At 42.1% G+C, this 19,490-nt stretch overlaps 3 protein-coding genes across 3 annotated transcripts in view; 1 reads left to right on the forward strand and 2 right to left on the reverse strand.

The window, feature by feature from the left end:
* The window catches only part of evi5b (ecotropic viral integration site 5b), a 32,150-nt gene extending 31,626 nt beyond the window's left edge, over positions 1-524 (reverse strand). Inside the window, exon 1 of the mRNA XM_038716771.1 lies at positions 198-524. The gene's annotated coding sequence lies outside the window, so the exon portion shown is untranslated. The remainder of the gene's footprint in view (positions 1-197) is intronic.
* A 3,706-nt stretch (positions 525-4,230) lies between these two features.
* On the forward strand, positions 4,231-10,141 carry LOC119901212 (60S ribosomal protein L5). The gene is made up of 8 exons (XM_038716778.1): positions 4,231-4,352; positions 4,848-4,917; positions 5,008-5,123; positions 5,495-5,629; positions 5,932-6,134; positions 8,707-8,884; positions 9,596-9,684; positions 9,979-10,141. The coding sequence occupies exons 1-8, from the start codon at positions 4,350-4,352 to the stop codon at positions 10,076-10,078; spliced, it is 894 nt and encodes a 297-aa protein (XP_038572706.1). The 5' UTR covers positions 4,231-4,349; the 3' UTR covers positions 10,079-10,141.
* LOC119901211 (divergent protein kinase domain 1A-like) lies at positions 9,987-18,846 on the reverse strand. Its single transcript, XM_038716777.1, has 5 exons — positions 18,591-18,846; positions 11,973-12,107; positions 11,784-11,891; positions 11,519-11,695; positions 9,987-11,434 (listed from the first exon to the last, which is right to left on the reverse strand). Exons 1-5 carry the CDS (start codon positions 18,642-18,644, stop codon positions 10,622-10,624), a joined length of 1,287 nt encoding a protein of 428 aa, XP_038572705.1. The 5' UTR covers positions 18,645-18,846; the 3' UTR covers positions 9,987-10,621.
* Positions 18,847-19,490: the final 644 nt, after the last annotated feature.

Raw genomic sequence — 19,490 nt, forward strand, 5'->3', positions numbered from 1 at the left:
CTCTGATATAAACTCATCCCATCTTCATCTGAAACATTGATAAGTCAAGTAACAGTGAAGTTCTTACAACGTACCCTCTTGTTGTGTTTCAGTCCAGCACATTATTAGTGTTTAAGTTAAAGAAAAGAATCTCAAGCCTCCTGTAGCTTTAAATGTGTCATGGTTATCTAATCAGTATCTGATCTGCAGTAACTTACCTGAAGTTCATTGCTGAGAGAAAAAATATTTCCGTTTGGGCAGACTGGAGGTTCATCCACAGTTGTCTCAGTGCTCTTTCAGTTTAGGCATGCAGTCATGATAGTAGATTCAGAAAAATGCCATTAATCCATTTCTGAAAACTCTGTTCTTAGTCGTTTGGTCAATAAGTCATCACAAAATAAACCTATAAACCTAAAGAAATTCTAACAAAAAACAAGGTTAAATTATCTATAATCTAAAAGCAGTTTTGCTACCTTTTACAGGTTCACAGAGCCGGCTTTCATTGAGTGAGAGCAGTCAATAGAAACTCATAATGAAGTAACCACATCAGAGCAAAAGTGCTCGGATGAAAATGTCACTAAGCAGTTGTGCCTTGATTCACATACCAAACACCAATAAAACCTACTTTTCAGGTTTTACATTGGAACAGTGACGCATATCTTTTGTTAGACACTCCTCTGCTCACAGAAGTAGCTGAAAAGCAGCTGACGTAGGCTGGGCTGGGGAAACCACAGAGACTGTAGGCCACTGAATCTGATACACTGTCACAACAATCAAATCTCAGTCTGACGTGAATAATTAGATAGCTATGAACACATGGTTGGTTAGTAAATCTCAGCAATGGGGTAGCCTACTTTGGGAAGAAATCTCTCAGATATAAACTTGACTCTTTATTACTAAAGTATGATTACGTTGGTATTGTATGCAGTCATAACCACATCCCCAGATACATTCCACTGTATACAGCTTTCATTTCCTGCTGATTAATGGTAAACTACTGTTTCTGATGCAGAACTACATAATTCACTTCTAATGAATGTTTATTGTTGTGAAATACATGCATCTCCACTTGTATGTATTTCAAACAGCATTTCTAAGTTTGTATCATTGAGATTGAAAGGGCTTCAAAAACCCAGAAGTGGTAGATTTTTATTTATTTTCTTTCGTCCTTAAGGAGGTGATTAGAATGTCTTTGTGGTACACACTGTATTGAAAAATGATATTGGAAAACTTTCACTCTACAGACATAATGTCAAGACAATCCACAGACCTTGCTATTGACAATTTTATCTTCAGAAGAACTGTGGACATATATCTGTGGATTACTCTGAATGACAGGAGAGAGAGGCATTATATACAGTGGGTACGTAGTAGGTATTTCTTTGATGGGACCCTAATTTGAAAAAGCAAAAAGAAAATTCTAGGCAGGATATACAGTGGGTACGGAAAGTATTCAGACCCCTTTAAATTTTTCACTCTTTGTTTCATTGCAGCCATTTTCCAAAAATCAAAAAAGTTCATTTTATTTCTCAGTAATGTACACTCAGCACCCCATCTTGACAGAAAAAAACAGAAATGTAGAAATTTTTGCAAATTTATTAAAAAAGAAAAACTGAAATATCACATGGTCAAAAGTATTCAGACCCTTTGCCGTGACACTCATATTTACCTCAGGTGCTGTCTATTTCTTCTGATCATCCTTGAGATGGTTCTACACCTTCATTTGAGTCCAGCTGTGTTTGATTATACTGATTGGACTTGATTAGGAAAGCCACACACCTGTCTATATAAGACCTTACAGCTCACAGTGCATGTCAGAGCAAATGAGAATCATGAGGTCAAAGGAACTGCCTGAAGAGCTCAGAGACAGAATTGTGGCAAGGCACAGATCTGGCCAAGGTTACAAAAAAATTCTGCTGCACTTAAGGTTCCTAAGAGCACAGTGGCCTCCATAATCCTCTAATGGAAGACGTTTGGGACGACCAGAACCCTTCCTAGAGCTGGCCGTCCGGCCAAACTGAGCTATCGGGGGAGAAGAGCCTTGGTGAGAGAGGTAAAGAAGAACCCAAAGGTCACTGTGGCTGAGCTCCAGAGATGCAGTCGGGAGATGGGAGAAAGTTGTAGTAAGTCAACCATCACTGCAGCAATCCACCAGTCGGGGCTTTATGGCAGAGTGGCCCGACGGAAGCCTCTCCTCAGTGCAAGACACATGAAAGCCCGCATGGAGTTTGCTAAAAAACACCTGAAGGACTCCAAGATGGTGATAAATAAGATCCTCTGGTCTGATGAGACCAAGATAGAACTTTTTGGCCTTAATTCTAAGCGGTATGTGTGGAGAACACCAGGCACTGCTCATCACCTGTCCAATACAGTCTCAACAGTGAAGCATGGTGGTGGCAGCATCATGCTGTGGGGGTGTTTTTCAGCTGCAGGGACAGGACGACTGGTTGCAATCGAGGGAAAGATGAATGCGGCCAAGTACAGGGATATCCTGGACGAAAACCTTTTCCAGAGTGCTCTGGACCTCAGACTGGGCCGAAGGTTTACCTTCCAACAAGACAATGACCCTAAGCACACCGCTAAAATAACGAAGGAGTGGCTTCACAACAACTCCGTGGCTGTTCCTGAATGGCCCAGCCAGAGCCCTGACTTAAACCCAATTGAGCATCTCTGGAGAGACCTGAAAATGGCTGTCCACCAACGTTTACCATCCAACCTGACAGAACTGCAGAGGATCTGCAAGGAGGAATGGCAGAGGATACCCAAATCCAGATGTGAAAAACTTGTTGCATCTTTCCCAAAACGACTCATGGCTGTATTAGATCAAAAGGGTGCTTCTACTAAATACTGAGCAAAGGGTCTGAATACTTATGACCATGTGATATTTCAGTTTTTCTTTTTTAATAAATTTGCTAAAATTTCTACATTTCTGTTTTTTTTTCTGTCAAGATGGGGTGCTGAGTGTACATTACTGAGAAATAAAATGAACTTTTTTGATTTTTGGAAAATGGCTGCAATGAAACAAAGAGTGAAAAATTTAAAGGGGTCTGAATACTTTCCGTACCCACTGTACATCCTGCCTAGAATTTTCTTTTTGCTTTTTCAAATTAGGGTCCCATCAAAGAAATACCTGGCAACTAAACTATATGCATTTATAATCAATTCCTGAGAGTGCACTTTCTTTCTTGGAAGAGTGTTACAAGGAGTTTTAAAGAAAGGGAAACAAGCAAAGAAAGCACTAAATTAGGGTTGGGTGATATGATTATACAGATGTTGTGAAACCATATGATTTGTTAACCATCAGAGCTTTTGTCATGTTGTTTATACCATAGTAACTATCCCTTTAAAAGCTCCATGTATAGTGGGCTATTTGTATAGAAAATATTGTAAATCAATGACTTATGCAATGTTTAATTTTTATAAAATTTTTGTAACAATGTCAGGTATTTAGTTTGCTGCATTAGTCAGATAATAGATGTGCACATTTTAGACAGAGAAGATGGATGGTTTGAAAGAGGTGTCAAGGAAGCCATCTACACCAGGGTTGAGAAGCCGTCATTGAACAGGGGAGGGGGTCTACGCCACCACTTATCCCCCACTTACAATGCTGTCCTTTCATCACTTCCCAGGAAACTCAACAAACGTAACCTATTGGCCTCAGGTGAAGATACCAACGATGGTCGTTCAGTCTTGGCCACAGGTAGTCTTAACGACTGTCATCACAGCAACCAGGAACACTAGCGAACCAGCGGTATCGATGACCCGGGATAACGACCCCACTGAGGTTAAATAGCTGAGTTTCCCTGCCAGTCAGTCAGAACTGAAGAAGTCCTTTGGATGAGGGACGAAACGTCTTCCAGTATCTTCAACCAAGTCCAGTTGCCCTTGATTTTAACCTTCGTTGGATGTTTATATATATGCGCACACAATGGGGCCAAATAAGATAAATAACCTAAGTGTATTTATATTTGTTTTTGGTGTCAAGTAGCAGCATCTGTGGGAAGAATTTCTGCACTCACATCGCTTTGAAGCTCTCTTTTGGTTTCTATCTGTAAAACACTTGCTGAATTGGCTACATGTCCTAAATGAGTTGAAGATTCGGTCGTTTTAATGAAATAGGCAAATGTAACTGAATGGCAAAAACACATAATAAGACATAGGAAGTGCCATTATGTGTGTAAATGGCCGCCCCAGCTCGATAGGTGGCAGAGTGGTGAATCCTCTGCAGCATGGCGCCGCTGCGGCTCATCCTGTGACACGGTACATAGCAGAGCATGCGCACTGCAATCTTCCTTTTTCCCAGTGCAGCGGAGTCAAGCCCCAGTCTTTGGCTCCGGGCTCCTTCATAAGGAGACAAAAAGACTGCTAAAATGGTTTGTAATTCGTCCCAATATGTTCCTACATGCATACATTAGACATACATGTTGTGCTGTGTGGAGTCAGATGTTTAAAAACATGTTGCTGATGCTCAGATGTAGTTAGATTAAGTCCTGCTAACGCTTACTCGGGTCTGCTTAAACGTGGCCTAATGGCTACCTTCACAAACCCCCTACTTCCTTCTGTCTGTAGATTAGATTCCTGTGATATTTTCACTAGGGTGTCAACAGTGAGTTCTTTAGTTCACATCCCCTGAATTTCCGTTTTATACAGTTCAACATCAGCTCGTTTACTGCGAAGCAGTTGTGCTAACTCTTCTCGTTCACTTCCATTGGGTCAGCTTGCTAATGTTAGCCGGCTCTAACGTTACCCGATGACAGTGACAGCCCAACTACTGTGGACACAGTACTAATTAACTAACTAACGTGGAGTTCTTATGGTACTTGGAGTGTTTAGTCCTTGATTGTAAGCCAGTGCATGTCCTCTTGCAGGGTTTTGTTAAAGTGGTGAAGAACAAGGCCTACTTCAAGAGGTACCAGGTCAAGTTCAGGAGGAGGAGAGGTAAGACTCCCTGTGACAGCCGGCATACTCCTAATGTTTGGGGAATTCTGAGTATCATTTGTATGTAATTGAAAAGTGTTTTACTTCCAGAGGGAAAGACTGACTTCTTTGCTCGCAAGCGCCTGGTCGTACAAGACAAGAACAAGTACAACACACCCAAGTACCGGATGATTGTCCGTTTCTCTAACAGGGACATCGTCTGCCAGGTGAGCACGCACTTAGATAACCCTGTTTTCGTTCAAAGGGGGACAGGGCTCTGTTTTTTTTTTACCTGTCAGCATGTTTGAATGGACAGGGATGTTTATATGCACTCTTAAAATCAACCTCATTGAGGTATTTCAAGGAAAAATAAATTGTAAAAAGCCTTTTCTGACAAACTTAAAATCCAAAATAAATGGTCAAATCAACATGTGGAGTACTCCAGTTATTGCTGGATGTTTTGGTCACATCATGGCATGCGGCAACAAACACCAGTCAGGACTCCCTTACAATGTATGCAAGTAATAGAAACGAAGTCAGGCATGATTTTTGTTGTGAATGTGCTGTAATTCCATGATAACTTGTGATTGTGTCGCAGATCGCCTATGCCAAGATCGAGGGTGATATGATCGTGTGTGCGGCCTACTCACACGAGCTGCCAAAATACGGGGTCTCCGTGGGCTTGACGAACTACGCAGCAGCCTACTGCACTGGTCTGCTGCTGGCCCGCAGAGTACGTATGAACTTGGTTGTACATACTTGCATGCCCAGTCTCATATTGAGCTCAAATCTTAACTTCCTGGGTATGAAGAGATTCAGTTAATTGCAAAGGCCCCTGTTCTTAAATCCATGTAAACCTTTTCAAGATAACTTCTCAGCTGTTACTGGGTCATTGGGATATCAAATAATTGGCCACAGGAAAAATATAAGAATGTTTGCATAGGTGAACTTGTGGGAATTAACTAAAACTAGTTTGTTCCTGAACAAGATGTAGCTCTTGACCCTTTTTATTTATTTATTTTTGTCTGTCCTCAGCTGCTGAACAAGTTTGGCCTGGATAAAGTTTACGAAGGCCAGGTGGAGGTGACCGGCGATGAGTTCAATGTGGAGAGCATTGATGGTCAGCCGGGCGCTTTCACCTGCTACCTGGACGCTGGGCTTGCTAGAACCACCACAGGCAACAAGGTGTTCGGTGCTCTGAAGGGAGCTGTGGATGGAGGCCTGTCCATCCCACACAGGTAACCTGTCCCACATGTTGGATTAGATTGAATGCTGTGCTTGGCAATGTGTGAGGGGGGGAGGGAGGGGGGCTTTGTTCTTCTGGTGAGATGTTTTTCGGGGCGGAGGGGCAGAATCCTAACATTACATTAGAGGCTCCTTACATGCTTACTATTAACTAATTTGACTGAGTCTGCTGCATTGTGTTAAGAACAGATGGACTAACTTATTAGAGTGAACTTGAATAGATTAGTTTTGGACAAAGTTGTGGAGTAGTGTTTATGATGCCAACCATTCATCTACGGATTGATTCGGGAATCGTCTCTGCAGGGAAAAGCCGGCAGAAATCCTTCCTCCAGTGCATGATCATGTTTTGATTCAGAATGTGTAGAAGAGGAGGCCGCCACAAATCAATGTATCGGAAAGACTGAACATTGATGGTTGGATTTCATTTAGGACACTTTACGGTTGCAGCGTTAATGTTAGTGACACCTGTGGTGTAATTAGCCTTTTTATGCAGGCTATCTTTAAAAAGCTCTTAAGTTTCAGTGTGCAGTCAACCTGTCATGACCGAGCGCGGAAATGCTGAGACCGCGAGTTTTTGTAGCGTGGTGAATGCAACTTTGGAGTGAAACTGTAAAATTCACTCCATCTGTCAAAGTGATGTGAATATAATTCAAGGCATGTGCTGAGACTGTTTTGTTGTTGAGCTAAAGTTAGTTTCATCTCGTTTGTCAACTGCTTTAAGTGCACTGATTTACTGCACTGATTTTTAATTGTTTTGTACACTATCTAAATATTGGCCATAAAGTACTCTCGGTAAATGCTTAAAATCAGTAGTCCATTAGCTTATACCTGATCCAGACAGCAATGATGCTGAAACCACAGCAAAAGTCTATCTGAATGGGATGTGTCATCCAGCCTTCCTCTACACCGTCCTTCTGACCACTGTTAAGGCAATACCAGTCAGACTTTGACCATTTCAAGTAAAAAAAACAGGCATTGTTATTAGGGATGGGAATGATTTAATTACATTTACCTTTGGGGAGGGGAAAAAAGTGTTAAAAAAAAAATGTTCAGCTCATAAATTGTCCTTACCCTCCATTTTCTCACAAATGCCTGATCAGTATATGTGCAACTCTTAACAGGGGTGAGAGGGAAGCAAGATGACTCAGACTCACTCCTTATCAACTTCATCAACTCAGGAACGAAACAATGGGTTTAACCTTTTATTTTATTTTTTTTTAAGTGAGTTGCTAGATTTACTAGCCCGTCGGGGCATTTTACTTGCCTCAGGCTTCCTGTCTGGTCTTCTAGCAGTGGCTATTAAATAGGTTATTATGTTTATTTTCAGGTTCAAAATAGTTTGTCATACTGCACATTGCTGCAGCTCCTCTTTTCACCCTGCGTCGAAGGCTTCATTTTAGCTATGGAGTGATGCATCTTACCTCTGCAAGATCTATTTTGGGAGTTGCACATGTGCAGTTCCTAGTTGAGGACTACTAGCCAATCAGAAGCAGAGCAGGGCGGGTCATGAGAAGCCGGTAAACATGGCGTTGGTTGTTCCCCATACCAGCTTAGCAACATGGACTGGAGCAAGAGTTTCAGAGTGGTGAGTTATTAATCTGCAACAAAAGTATCTTTCATCCATAAAGTTTTAACTGAGCTCTGTCTCTACATCACAGGAACAACTTTATGTCCACTGACTGCCTGGAGGGTAGCTAGTGTTTGGAAGGGAGAGGAGAGGCAGCAGGCGGAGTGTTTTTGAGGGAGTGTCGGACTAGCCGCTTGGCGAGCCTTACGACGCGCATTTTGCTGTGATGTCACAGAACAAAAGGAAAAGGAGGAGTTTTCTGTGGGAGATGGGAACTCCCTTTGGGCTGGACTTAAGGCTTTTTCACTTTACAAACCTAATACATGCACTTAAAAGATATAGAACTCAATAAAGGAGCATAATATGACCTAAGTTTAGTCACATTAAAAAAATACAGTGCATGCAATATCTAAAGCACTTAAACACACACTGGCGTACACAGATCTTAATTGTATACTGGCAGTACCGAGAATACTGAGACATTCAGAGAGTAAACCTTATGAGGATGTATAGTGTAAAAAAAATAAAACACCATTGTTTCTGGGTATCAAGTGAACTGAAATGTCAGTTTGGTTACAAAAGATCCATATAGCAGGTTCAGTTCCCAGTAGATCTAATACCCTGTTTCCACCCAGCATTGATAAATCATGCATTTCACTTGCTGTGTAGTGGATCTCCTTGGCCATGTGACTTTTTTTTATTCTCTCTGCAATTATGTGTAAAGCAACCTTGGTTCTTGTGAAAGGCGCTATTTAAATAGAAGTTGTTGTTTATGTGTAGGTAGTCTAGTTTTCTCATGAAGGCTGATTCCTTCAGGAGAAAACTAGACTACTTTCTACACATCTGACTAGAACAATTAATACCTAATGTGAATGCAGAAAGTGTGAGTTGTAGTAATACAGGTATAAATGGGCCTAATACAAATTGTACGCTACCATAATGCAATGCTGTGTTCATTGTGCCTTCAATTAATTGTGCTTGGAACTTTCTTTCCCCAGCACCAAGCGCTTCCCTGGGTATGATCCGGAGAGCAAGGAGTTCAACGCTGAGGTCCACCGCAAGCACATCATGGGCATCAACGTGTCGGAGTACATGAGCTACCTGATGGAGGAGGATGAGGACGCTTACAAGAAGCAGTTCTCCCGCTTCATCAAGAATGGAGTCGCCCCTGATTCGGCAAGTCCTCTTCATGTATAGTTAAATTTCCACTCTCTGACGCTGTACACACCAGCCTTCGGGTTTCTGGCACCCAAGCCCCCTGGCAATTTGTGCTGTTTTGAGACTTGCTCTTGTGTTTTGCCACCGCCGCCAAGCAAAAGTACTTCTTAAACGACGCATCGATGAATCGTCAATCTATCGAAGCTTCGAATACTAAAATATTCCTTAGCTGCAGCCCTAATCCCAATGACAGAATGCAGATCTTAAATGTTGCTTTTAAATGCATCAGGCCCCGGTAGCTTCATTGCAGATGTCTTGATGCCGTTTTGATCCTTCATCAGGTTTAGAATTTCCTTACATTGCATGACATGTCCTTAGACTAATAATAATGGACACAATGGCTGACGAATCTACTGATTAATCACAGTAAGTCATGGCTTATTAATCACTACATAAAAGGCAGAACATTTACCCAATCAAAATCTTCTAGTTCAGGATTTCATGTGAATTCCAAGATTTGCCTTCAATTGTCCAACATGGGAAACTGCATATTGGGCTTGTTGAATAACATGTATCAGATGAGGAAAATGACTAAGCTCAAAAGACAGTTGGTTCTTGACTTTACCTGCAAAAAACATGTACTGAATGCTTTAAACAGTGTTTAGCTCAGCTTAACGTGAGTGAAGAATACATTGTACCCTGGAGTTTGACAGGTCATCTTTCTTTCAGATTGAGGAAATGTACAAAAAGGCTCACGCTAGCATTCGGGAGAACCCAGTGCATGAAAAGAAGCCTCCCAAAGAAGTCAAAAAGAAGAGGTGAGACATTTTTTAATTCTGAATAGATATGTTCAGTTAAAAGCTGGAGTAAAACATTCACGAGTGGGGGTTATATTCCTGCAGTCTGGGCTTAATTGTTCAAGGAATATGGCAACTCATGCATATTACCAATGGTACAATTTGGAATGTAATTGAGACACTTGAAAGTTACAGAAGACTTAAAAAAAAATAAAAATAAAGAAAAACACAGCCTGTCTGTTTTGAAGCAGTCTTAGCAGTCTCTGCAGATATTCAAAAACTACAAATGCTTATTGTGCTCGTTTTGTGACCTAGGTGGAACCGTGCCAAGCTCTCTCTGGCCCAGAGGAAAGACCGTGTCGCCCAGAAGAAGGCGAGCTTCCTCCGGGCTCAGGAGCAGGAGGCGTCAGATTGAGGTGTTGGTCTGCTCCGTTCCAAATGACAAATTTTGTTGAAATAAATCTATCGAAAAGAATCACGTCCTCGTGTACTTTGTCATAATTGCACTTAATGTATCCTGTATTGGCAGTGTGAGGGGCTTCTTATAAACCCCTTGGGGATTTTATTGTCATAGGATAGCTGGTCACTCACTGGCCACTCGATGGCATCATGGTTTACAGGCTGATTTGGTAGTTGCAAACATACAGTCATTTGTCTTAAGTGAGTTGCGTGTGTGAAGTACCTGGTCTATGTTCTGATGAAGGGTGAATAAAAAAAAAAAAAAATTGCTAACAAACTACTAGACAGTGCACTGCAAAAGGTTAAGCAAGCACTCAGTATTTAGGCATATCATTTATTGATTTGTTATTATGGTTTCAAAAACTTGTACTTTCCATTTTGCTCCATTATGTTTATTTATTACATGATTAAATATGAAGGACATTCAGTGACAAGTATTTAAAAACTTGAGGGGACAGGATTCGGTCTTTGTGCCTCTGTGTTTATTAGTGCTTATTTATTAGGAGTCTTTGGTATGAGAGATCTTCTTCCATAGCAAAGTCTTGAGATTGTTCAGAATTAGAGAGTGCTCAATTTCCATCTGTTCTGCTGAACCTTTCAGTGCAATGCAAGCGTACAGCTGCTTCTCGAGCTCCTCCCTCACATCAGACGGGGCACCTCTCAGAATGTAGTCCTTGAGCGCTTCGCAGGCTTTGGCTAAGTTTGGCCTGGTGACCTCGGGTGTGCAGCGGTGCTTGGTGATGTCACAGGAAGTGAGGCAGTCCACTCCGTAGAGACAATCCTCGTCCACATCGCACCGCTGCTGCCTAATGCCTTCTTGGAAGATGGCTTCAGGGACAATGTACCGTGCGTCCATCACCTTCAGGTCATGGCGATCGTTGTAGCCAAAACTGATGGCACTCACGTCGCACATGAGGAAGCTGCCAAAAGTGCCGTGGAAAACGTCCTCGACCAGTTCCAGCAGTCCGATGGAGATCTTGGCCTTGTGTGGCCAGGAGGGGGTGAACCACTGGTCCATGCTGCGGCGCAGACCGGCAGGAATCCACACCTCGATGATCCAGGGTAGGCTGATGCCGTACAGCGGAGAATATGGCACCTTCTCCATCACATACAGGTCTCCGCAGAAGCCCAGTAACTTTGGCGTGTGCCCTCTGTCTTGCAGGACTAATGCCAACAGGAATTCATTGAGCTGCAACAGGGCCCACGTGGAGCGAGCCTCGGGCAGAGAGATGTGACCGTCCTTATTGGCATCTGTTATAGACAGTACTTGGGTTGCCAGGTCTGCAAGGTTGGCCTGATCTCCTACTTTAGCCTGTAAAGAAAGAAAAAGGTTTTAAGACGAAGCAAGGTTCAGTCTCTGGTTCAGTTGATCTGGTGTTTAATGAGGCTTCATGACCTTTAGGTGGTTTTGGATCATCTCCCTGAACTTCTCCACAGAGGTCCCCTTGGTGGGCTTGTTGAAGGCCGCAGCCTCCTTCCTGGGCTCCATCTCACTGCCCAAATCATAGTGAGGCGTCTCGTCCATCTGGCACTTAATGACTCCTTCCAGGTCTCCCCAGCTGCCAGAGTACACCTAAAATAAAAAAAGAGAAGGCCTGAGGTGCAGCTTGATTAATACCAAGCAGGGTGGAGAGGGGTGTTGGATTTAAAAACAGACTGACCTGGCTGTTGGGCTTGGCAGTGAAGCACTTCCCCAGGTAAAGCGTGTCTTTCTCACACAGGCTGCTGCAGGCCGAGCCGTCAATGACTCCCTGTCTGTACTTGTCGCACTGAAAAATACAATGGAAATATCGGTGAACTGGAATGCGAAGGATGTCTGATTCTTGTGATGTGAGAAATAAATTACTCACTATTGAATTTTTGCAGTCGTGCCCACGACACAGCTCTGTGTAGGATGAGTACTCTACATACACGATCCAGCTCCCCACCAACACTGCCAGCCAGGAAAAGAACAGGTACTTCATATGTAGGTAGGAAAATCTGGCCTGTTGGAAACATTACAGTGAAATTTGTTTAGTTTTTTTTCTAGCAAAGCAGTGACCCTTGAGTTAACCTGACGATTCTTAGAAGCAGTATTAAGTCTGGGGACGCAGACTGGGGGGGGGGGGACAAAGTACAAAATCTGTTGTCTCTCACACCTTTGAGGTAAAATCACCCCAATAGCACTAACATTGGCACATTATCACCATATAAAGTTGCTTATTTAGACATCCAATAGACACAGTGCAACTGTAGAGTCAATCCACCAACCTCTGAGAAAAATATATATTAATCCTCTGCTCACCAGCTAGTCGCTGTGTCTGTCTGGTGTTGTGCAGAGTCTTATTGATTTTATCAGAGCTTTACTGTATCGCATCAAAGGAGATAGTACCTGAACATTCAGTGTCATCTGAAAGGCGGGATGCCTAGACTACCTGGAAACAGTGGCACTTCTCTTACTTCTGTGGATCACTTTGGCTAAAATCTTTGGATCATTATTAATGTTATGTGCTCAGCATGTGGTCTGTCAACCTTAAAGAAAATATATATATAAAAAAAGAGATAATGGTTACAAATGTGATAGTAAATACAGCAATATGTTCATTTATGTTGACAAAGCCATTTGACCTGAGTACATGCAACAGCTTCTAAATAGGTGCTCAGTAATTAACAGTAAATGTAGTCGTGGTTCAGCATAACAACAGTGGGACATTTAGAGCGACTCCAGACTCATTACGTTGTCCTTTTCTTTTCTTTCTAATTCCCCAGCTGATAAATACAGTCTGCTTGGATCCATAATGGCATTGCTCCAACTGGAGAACATTAGTGAAAAATAACAGACTTTTTAGCAGACCCGCATTCCCATCTATTAGTGATTTTTGCACTCAGTGTTTGACAGTGATGGACTCGCCCTGCTTCCACCCTCTTCCCCTTTCAGTTCCAATTTTCTTTATTGCCATAAGTCTCTCCATCTCTACTCACTTTCTCTCTCTCTCTCTCTCTCTCTCTCTCTGGAACTCTGCACTCCATCTTCCTCTGGGGCCGTTAAGTCCAACCTTTACAGTTTAACAGAAAATAGCTCTTTTCCCATACAGTCAACCTCATGAAAAAGAAAACTTAGAAGCACAACATGTGAGGTTCACTTTCAGTATTAAGAAATGGATTACATGTGTATTCGTCATTTGTATCGGCCTCTAAATGGATCTTTCATCCATTTTCGTCTTTTGACACCACAGATAATGCAGAATTCAAGCTTTCAGACAACCTATATATTTCACTCAAATCTAATTTCTCTCCATGCAGTGGCCTTTAATTGCATTTTAGTCTATATTATCTTCTAGTTTTGAGGAGCGAGGACAGATTATATCTGCCATTGCCACAAGGACAGAAGCTACCAGGAAGTCAGGTTTTTTTATTTATTTCTGAGAATTGTAGCAATCATGTCAATGGGTAAATGTAGGTCAAATATTCACTCTCCTTTTAACTCTCCTTTTTGTTGCTTCCAAATTGTGAGTTAAATATCTGGCTCTTTAGCTTACCAGCTCGTAGCTGACTTTGTCGTTTGGTGCTGGGCAGGAGCTTAAAGTGGTTTAACCAGAGCCTATTCTGCTGAAAACAGCTGCCGGCTAAAAAACGCAGTTGAGTGAATAACTTACGGGCCATAAAATCAAAACAGTGAGCTGAAAGACGTTAAACGCTCCATAGAGCTGAGAGGAACTGCAATGTCGGGTAATAATTCTCTGTGGGTTAATCGCTATGAGTGACTGCTTTCACATTTCATATAGTGATTTGATCAATTCTTAATGTAAAAATATTTTATATCAGTGTAGCTTTACATTAAGATTACATGAATTAAAAATATAATAAAGGGGTTTTGTATTTCTCCTCTGAAATTGTATTCTGGCGGCGTATAAGCATTGAAACAACACTTAAAGACACTTAAAAAGTTGCACTGGGGATTTTAGCTAACAATCTCACTACTTCCTACTCACTAAAATCCTGTGAAAGTCATGATTACCACTCACATCTTTGATTCTGATCTGCTCACGCTTCCTTTGTGGTTTCTGGTCTTGATTGCACTTTACAGTCTCCTCAATACTTTTTCAATAACTTTCTTACTTAGAACTTTCTTACTTTCTTATTTAGCTGTTACTGAAATAAGTCCCATCAACATATGTCTATATTACTGTATGTACATATAAATCATCTTACACCCACCAGACAGAAAATGATCCAATTAGCAATGACATGCTATTCAACCCTTGCTATTTAAATATGATTTCTGCTGCTTTATTCATTGATTGGTTTCCTTACAAATCTGCCCATGCAGGCCCGCAGTGCATTTAACAGCAATGACCACACGAGTAAGTGCTACGTCTACCTCCCAGTGATTTTTTCCATAGGTGAGATGCATCAACAGCGAAACCTTATGGAACAACACCCCACGGGGGAAAGAAATTTATGGTTGGCTTTTTTCTAATCAATAGTTTATGGCTTTCATTTCATCTCTGGCCAGTGCATTTCTATCTGTGGGATTACGTATTGACCGTTTGTGAAGGGAGAGAGTTACACAAACATGGCTAATGAGGCCATATTGATTGTGGCTACTGTGACAGCTATTAATTAGAGACTGACTGGGAACTGTGGCCATATGCTGAGGTGGGTGGAAAGAAATGTTCTGTCTTGATCTGGTTTAACTTTCCTCTACACCCACCCACAACATCTAATGGTAGCCCATGGGTTCAAACTCTGAACGTTCTGTGAAATGTCATACAAAGAATCAGTCGGTTACAAAGTGGTACCTGATGCTGAAGTACTGAGGCAGAGAGGAGATTGAAGCTGATCAAGAGCAGCATAATACTGTTCACACACTTGTTTTTTTGCAGGCTGCACACTATTCATCCATTATGTATGGTTATAAAGCTATCCCTCAGAGGTTGCCGCTTAATGGGCTGCTGTGTAGAGCGGAAAAAAGACATGAAAACAGAGAAACAAAAGATGGATCGGGCTGGAGGAGTGAATGACAGCAGATCTTTATAAAGAGTTTGCCTAATATCACTAACAAACATAAATACAGTATGTGTATAAAGAGGGGTGCAGATAAAATGTTAAAGTAAAGGACCAGCCTGGAGAGTTAAGGGCCAGTTGCAGTCCCAGCATGCCTCTCCACTTGTCACAGACTCTTTGCAGGAAAAAGGATGCCACACTGTCTGCACAGACACTACAAAGATCTGACTCATCACAGTCCAGACAGCAGGCTACCCACACCACCACAAACACTTCCACCACCACCTTCACCCCCACACACATCCAAAGCATGTATTTCCATGCTGACTCAATACTGCAGCATTAACACATAATGGATATTACACTCTGTCATGGGGATGTAAATCTAACAATCTAACATCAAGAGCATGGTGCTCACATACATACAATACACCCAATTAATGCAGAAATGTATTATTTCTGCAGGGACAGCTGCTTCCTGTCAGGGGAGCCCCCTCCCATATCTGAACCAACAAGTCATGTGCCAAATCTACCGTGTGGTTGCTTTACACACGGCTACAGCTGTGTCTGTGATGTGGAATGCATGCCAGTGTTTTTGCAGAATCTGTTGTAAAAGGATCCAACAAAATGTCAACAATTCGCAGTTTATGCAATTTAGTTAGGATCTGGACTTTAAGTTAAAGATGCGGTGCACTCACCTACAGAGAACTTCTGAGTCAGCCCATAATGAAATTGTGGGAATTTTTTACTAGTATTCTAAATCCTTCCTTTCCACCATTGCTGATGACATTTTGTACAAACAATGAGACTCGCATCCCATAGAAATGGAAATGAGATCAATTGTAATGATGTAAACATGGCTTGATTATTTGCTGCCAAAAAGTTATCAGAACGAGGAAAGCTCACCAGATGTCACCATACAGCACAAGCTTGACTGAAGGACTATAAGATATGGCCAGAAATTTTGCTTAAAATACGCAACCCAAAAAACCCCAACACGATCAATAGAATGCAAAGAAGTAACAGCTCAGACATCAAAAATGCTATGTATTGTGTTGCAGAGATATCTACTGAAGTTAGCATGCTAACCAGCTAGCCCTGTCCCGTCTTGTGTTGTAATACCACTTGTGCCTCAAGACGCAATAGTAAGTCACTGTAGGGTGAAGTCTGCCCTTAGTCCAACATGAGAGGATGCAGAAGTAGAGCTGCCCTGAGGGCGTGTCAATCAATGCTGCTGCACGAGCTGCTCTCCCTCATGCTTCCCGACCTTTCGTCCCTCTGCTACCTCTACTTTTTTGCCTCCTGCCACCATTTGATCTTCTCTGTCTCTGGCTAAGGTACACTGAATGTGAAACCGTCGTCGTCCGGGCGCACACAAAATCTCCCCCTACACTATGATGATTAGAAATAATTTCACTGCTGCTTGTCATTGTGTTTTTTAAATGACACATATTTGCACATATTATTTTATATCAGAGCAGGCACACGGGCAGGAGAGAATCCCCTCCCCGCAGATCCTCACACAGGAACTTCACTGTAGCAGAAGAAGCGACGCCCACAAATCCACAAAGACATAAAACCACTTCATTTGTGAGGTTGCTGAGGCTCTAACGTTACATGTGATTAGAAAAGAGCAGAGGAGCAGAATCTTTTACAGTGTGGCCGGGCTGAGGGGGAGGAGGAGAGGAAATGCTGCCTCCTATTTGTTTGGAGCGTGTGACCAGGAATTACGTATTGTACCTTTAAACTGAAGCATCTCTGCAGTATGATATGAAGATATAAGAGACAAAAATATGTTTGAATCACTTGTTAAGGGAAGTAATAGGTGTGAAGGAATTTAGGTGTACAATAACAGGTGTCCCCAGGTCACGTTAGGGTCAATTGCTGAGCTTAAGTAAAGCAAAGGTGACAGCCAGAGACTCTCCAAAACAGTAGGTCAGACTCCGTCTCTCCTCTCTGCCTGCTTGGTCGACTGACTGACACGGCTGCCTTGATAATTATGCACTATTATATATCTGTTAGGTTGAAATGATCTTTACTTTGTTTCATTACAGACTGACTGACTGGCTCTGTTTAGGAAGTGTTGCCTATAGAAACAATAACCTTATTTGTACCGTAGTGAATCTCTGTACTTCTAGGAAGGATAAATATTCAGATTTGGTGTTAGCAGTGTTCACACTGTACCTCCTCGGCCTGGCTCAATAAACAACGCTGTATAAGTCTTCATCAGTCTCTGTAACATCTTCATCTTACCTGAACCTGGCTCACTTAATTTCCACAACAAGGGGAAAATAAGCATGTGCAGGAGATTGTGCTCATTCAAACGTGTGTATTTGATTGTAATAAATGTACCTGATTGTAAAATTTAAATATCAAAAAACAAACAGAATCTACGTATGAACAAGAGCATAATTTCCGGCTTAAAGTACTTGTCAGTTGTTGTATTTCAGTGGAAATAGCTTCTCTCCAAGGATCACTGAATGACACTTCTTAAGTTGTCACTGGAAGGCTGAGGTGGCCTAGAAAACTGTCTGATGCTGGTGGCGGTCCCTTGAGACTGGCTGTTTCTCCTCCTCACTGCACTTGACAGTTTTTGTCACTAACATGCAAGGGCACAGGCAGGGAGCGCGCGGCAGCAGCTGAGATGAGACGATGTTTGGCCAAAATTAGCGACTCAAATGGCCGTGCCCAAGTGTCTCCAAGATACATACAATTAGGAAAATATTCAGTCAGCAGTTTGGTGGTCTGACGATGCACGCTGGCATTTTCACCATAGCCAGGGAATGTGCTCAAGTTGACATTTCTGTTAATGACCTAACAATGTGGGTCATGTATTTGGATTCCTGAGACCTCCACATGTCCTTGAGGAGCTTCCCTTTGCAAAGTGTAATTTTACTTATGAGGAATGCCACTGAGGACTTCACCTAATTTTGCTCACATCAAACTGTTACATAATGTTCCTCAACATACTCCAAGATGAGGATGACCAGGGCAGCCTAGTAGGTATATGATTTCTAATATTCACTTGCATGGCATGAAACGTCAGCCCACAAAGTGGTGACTTGCATGCTGAAAACCACAGAAGAACTAGGGAAACAGTGTATGGCGTGTGTAATGTAAGATGATAATAAAGTTTTGCAGCATGAGAAACAGTCTCTTTTGAACGTGTGACTGTACCAGCTAGATGGACGTGGTTGCTACAGCAACAGGGATCAAGGGGATGGTTTATTCCCGTCGATCCGCCGCGCGTCAAGTGACTTTATGATTCAGTCTGAAAAGGCTCCACAGTAATACATGAAAATCTAAATGCATAAGGTCAAATGATAAGTATAGGCTACAACAGTAATCAGCCTCATCGCTGCCTGTATCTAGCGGTAACATCCGAGTGTATAGCCTAAAGATTTACATCCACATAGCAGGGGTAGATTCCCAATTGCACTGTAGCCTACACCAGAGTGATGAGGGATTTCCCAGAAGCTTACCTGGATGTACAGAGGCTTTTTGAAGAACCCCAGTGGAAACAGACCTCTTGCCATGGCAAATGCAGAACATCTCACAAAAGCTGCTGAAGGAAGAAATTCGGCGTACACTTCGTACGGTAGGTATCAGGCAACGCCTATCGGGCTAAACCTGGAAATGTTCCAAATAAAAAACATTACTAATTCTCCGGGCAGCACCGTGAATGTGCGTTCGGGTGCAGCGAGGCAGCAGACCGAGCTGCGCCGCCGACTGCAGCGAAGTGAGGCTCATATTGGCCGTGAAAACTTCTGGGGGGGGGGGGGGGGGTTGACCAATTAGGCTACAGGAGGAGGATGGGTTGCAACTGCAACCTTTTGTGGTTCATATAAAAACAACAACTTGTGCTTTCTATATGCTTGCTAGGGTTTCTCTAACAAAAATCGAACTCTATCTTGAGCCTATGAAGTCAGCATGTCGCAATTTTACATATGAGCAGCAGTATTACATATATAATCACGTTGGAAATGCCCCCCACACGTGTGTATAATGCATGTCATTGTAGACTATTCCATGAGATATGGTTCATGCCATCCAGACTGGCATGTGACAGATGTGCTTTTCAGTGTTGGTGGCAAACTTCTTCATTCCTGTCTTTACCTTACATTACCAAAATAAATCTAAAAGCAGAGTCAATATTGAATATTACATTCATCTAGTGGCCAGAAACATGACTCCAAGTCATTGCTAATGTTGCTCTGTCTGCTGGATGTTTTATAGGCAATTACTAATGTTCATCATAACAACTCTGATAAGACAGTATGTCATACATAAGTTATCAATATGAAATGGATGGCAGAGAACAGGATCTTATCTTATTTTGACCACAGTTGTCTATGATAAAGATAAAAATGTAATTTATCATG

The sequence above is a fragment of the Micropterus salmoides genome, unplaced genomic scaffold (genome assembly GCF_014851395.1).
Source record: "Micropterus salmoides isolate LMB-PRFRI ecotype aquatic unplaced genomic scaffold, ASM1485139v1 Ms_hic_scaffold_13, whole genome shotgun sequence".
Classification (NCBI taxonomy): domain Eukaryota; kingdom Metazoa; phylum Chordata; class Actinopteri; order Centrarchiformes; family Centrarchidae; genus Micropterus; species Micropterus salmoides.

Excerpts from the sequence above, each read along its gene's own strand:
- LOC119901211 (XM_038716777.1), bottom strand. The coding sequence starts at position 18,644 with ATGGCAAGAGGTCTGTTTCCACTGGGGTTCTTCAAAAAGCCTCTGTAC. Across the intron at positions 11,892-11,972 it reads ACGACTGCAAAAATTCAATA|TGCGACAAGTACAGACAGGG; the intron begins GTGAGTAATTTA and ends TGTATTTTTCAG. Across the intron at positions 11,696-11,783 it reads CTGCCAAGCCCAACAGCCAG|GTGTACTCTGGCAGCTGGGG; the intron begins GTCAGTCTGTTT and ends TTTTTATTTTAG.
- LOC119901212 (XM_038716778.1), top strand. Across the intron at positions 5,124-5,494 it reads ACAGGGACATCGTCTGCCAG|ATCGCCTATGCCAAGATCGA; the intron begins GTGAGCACGCAC and ends ATTGTGTCGCAG. Across the intron at positions 6,135-8,706 it reads GGCCTGTCCATCCCACACAG|CACCAAGCGCTTCCCTGGGT; the intron begins GTAACCTGTCCC and ends TTCTTTCCCCAG.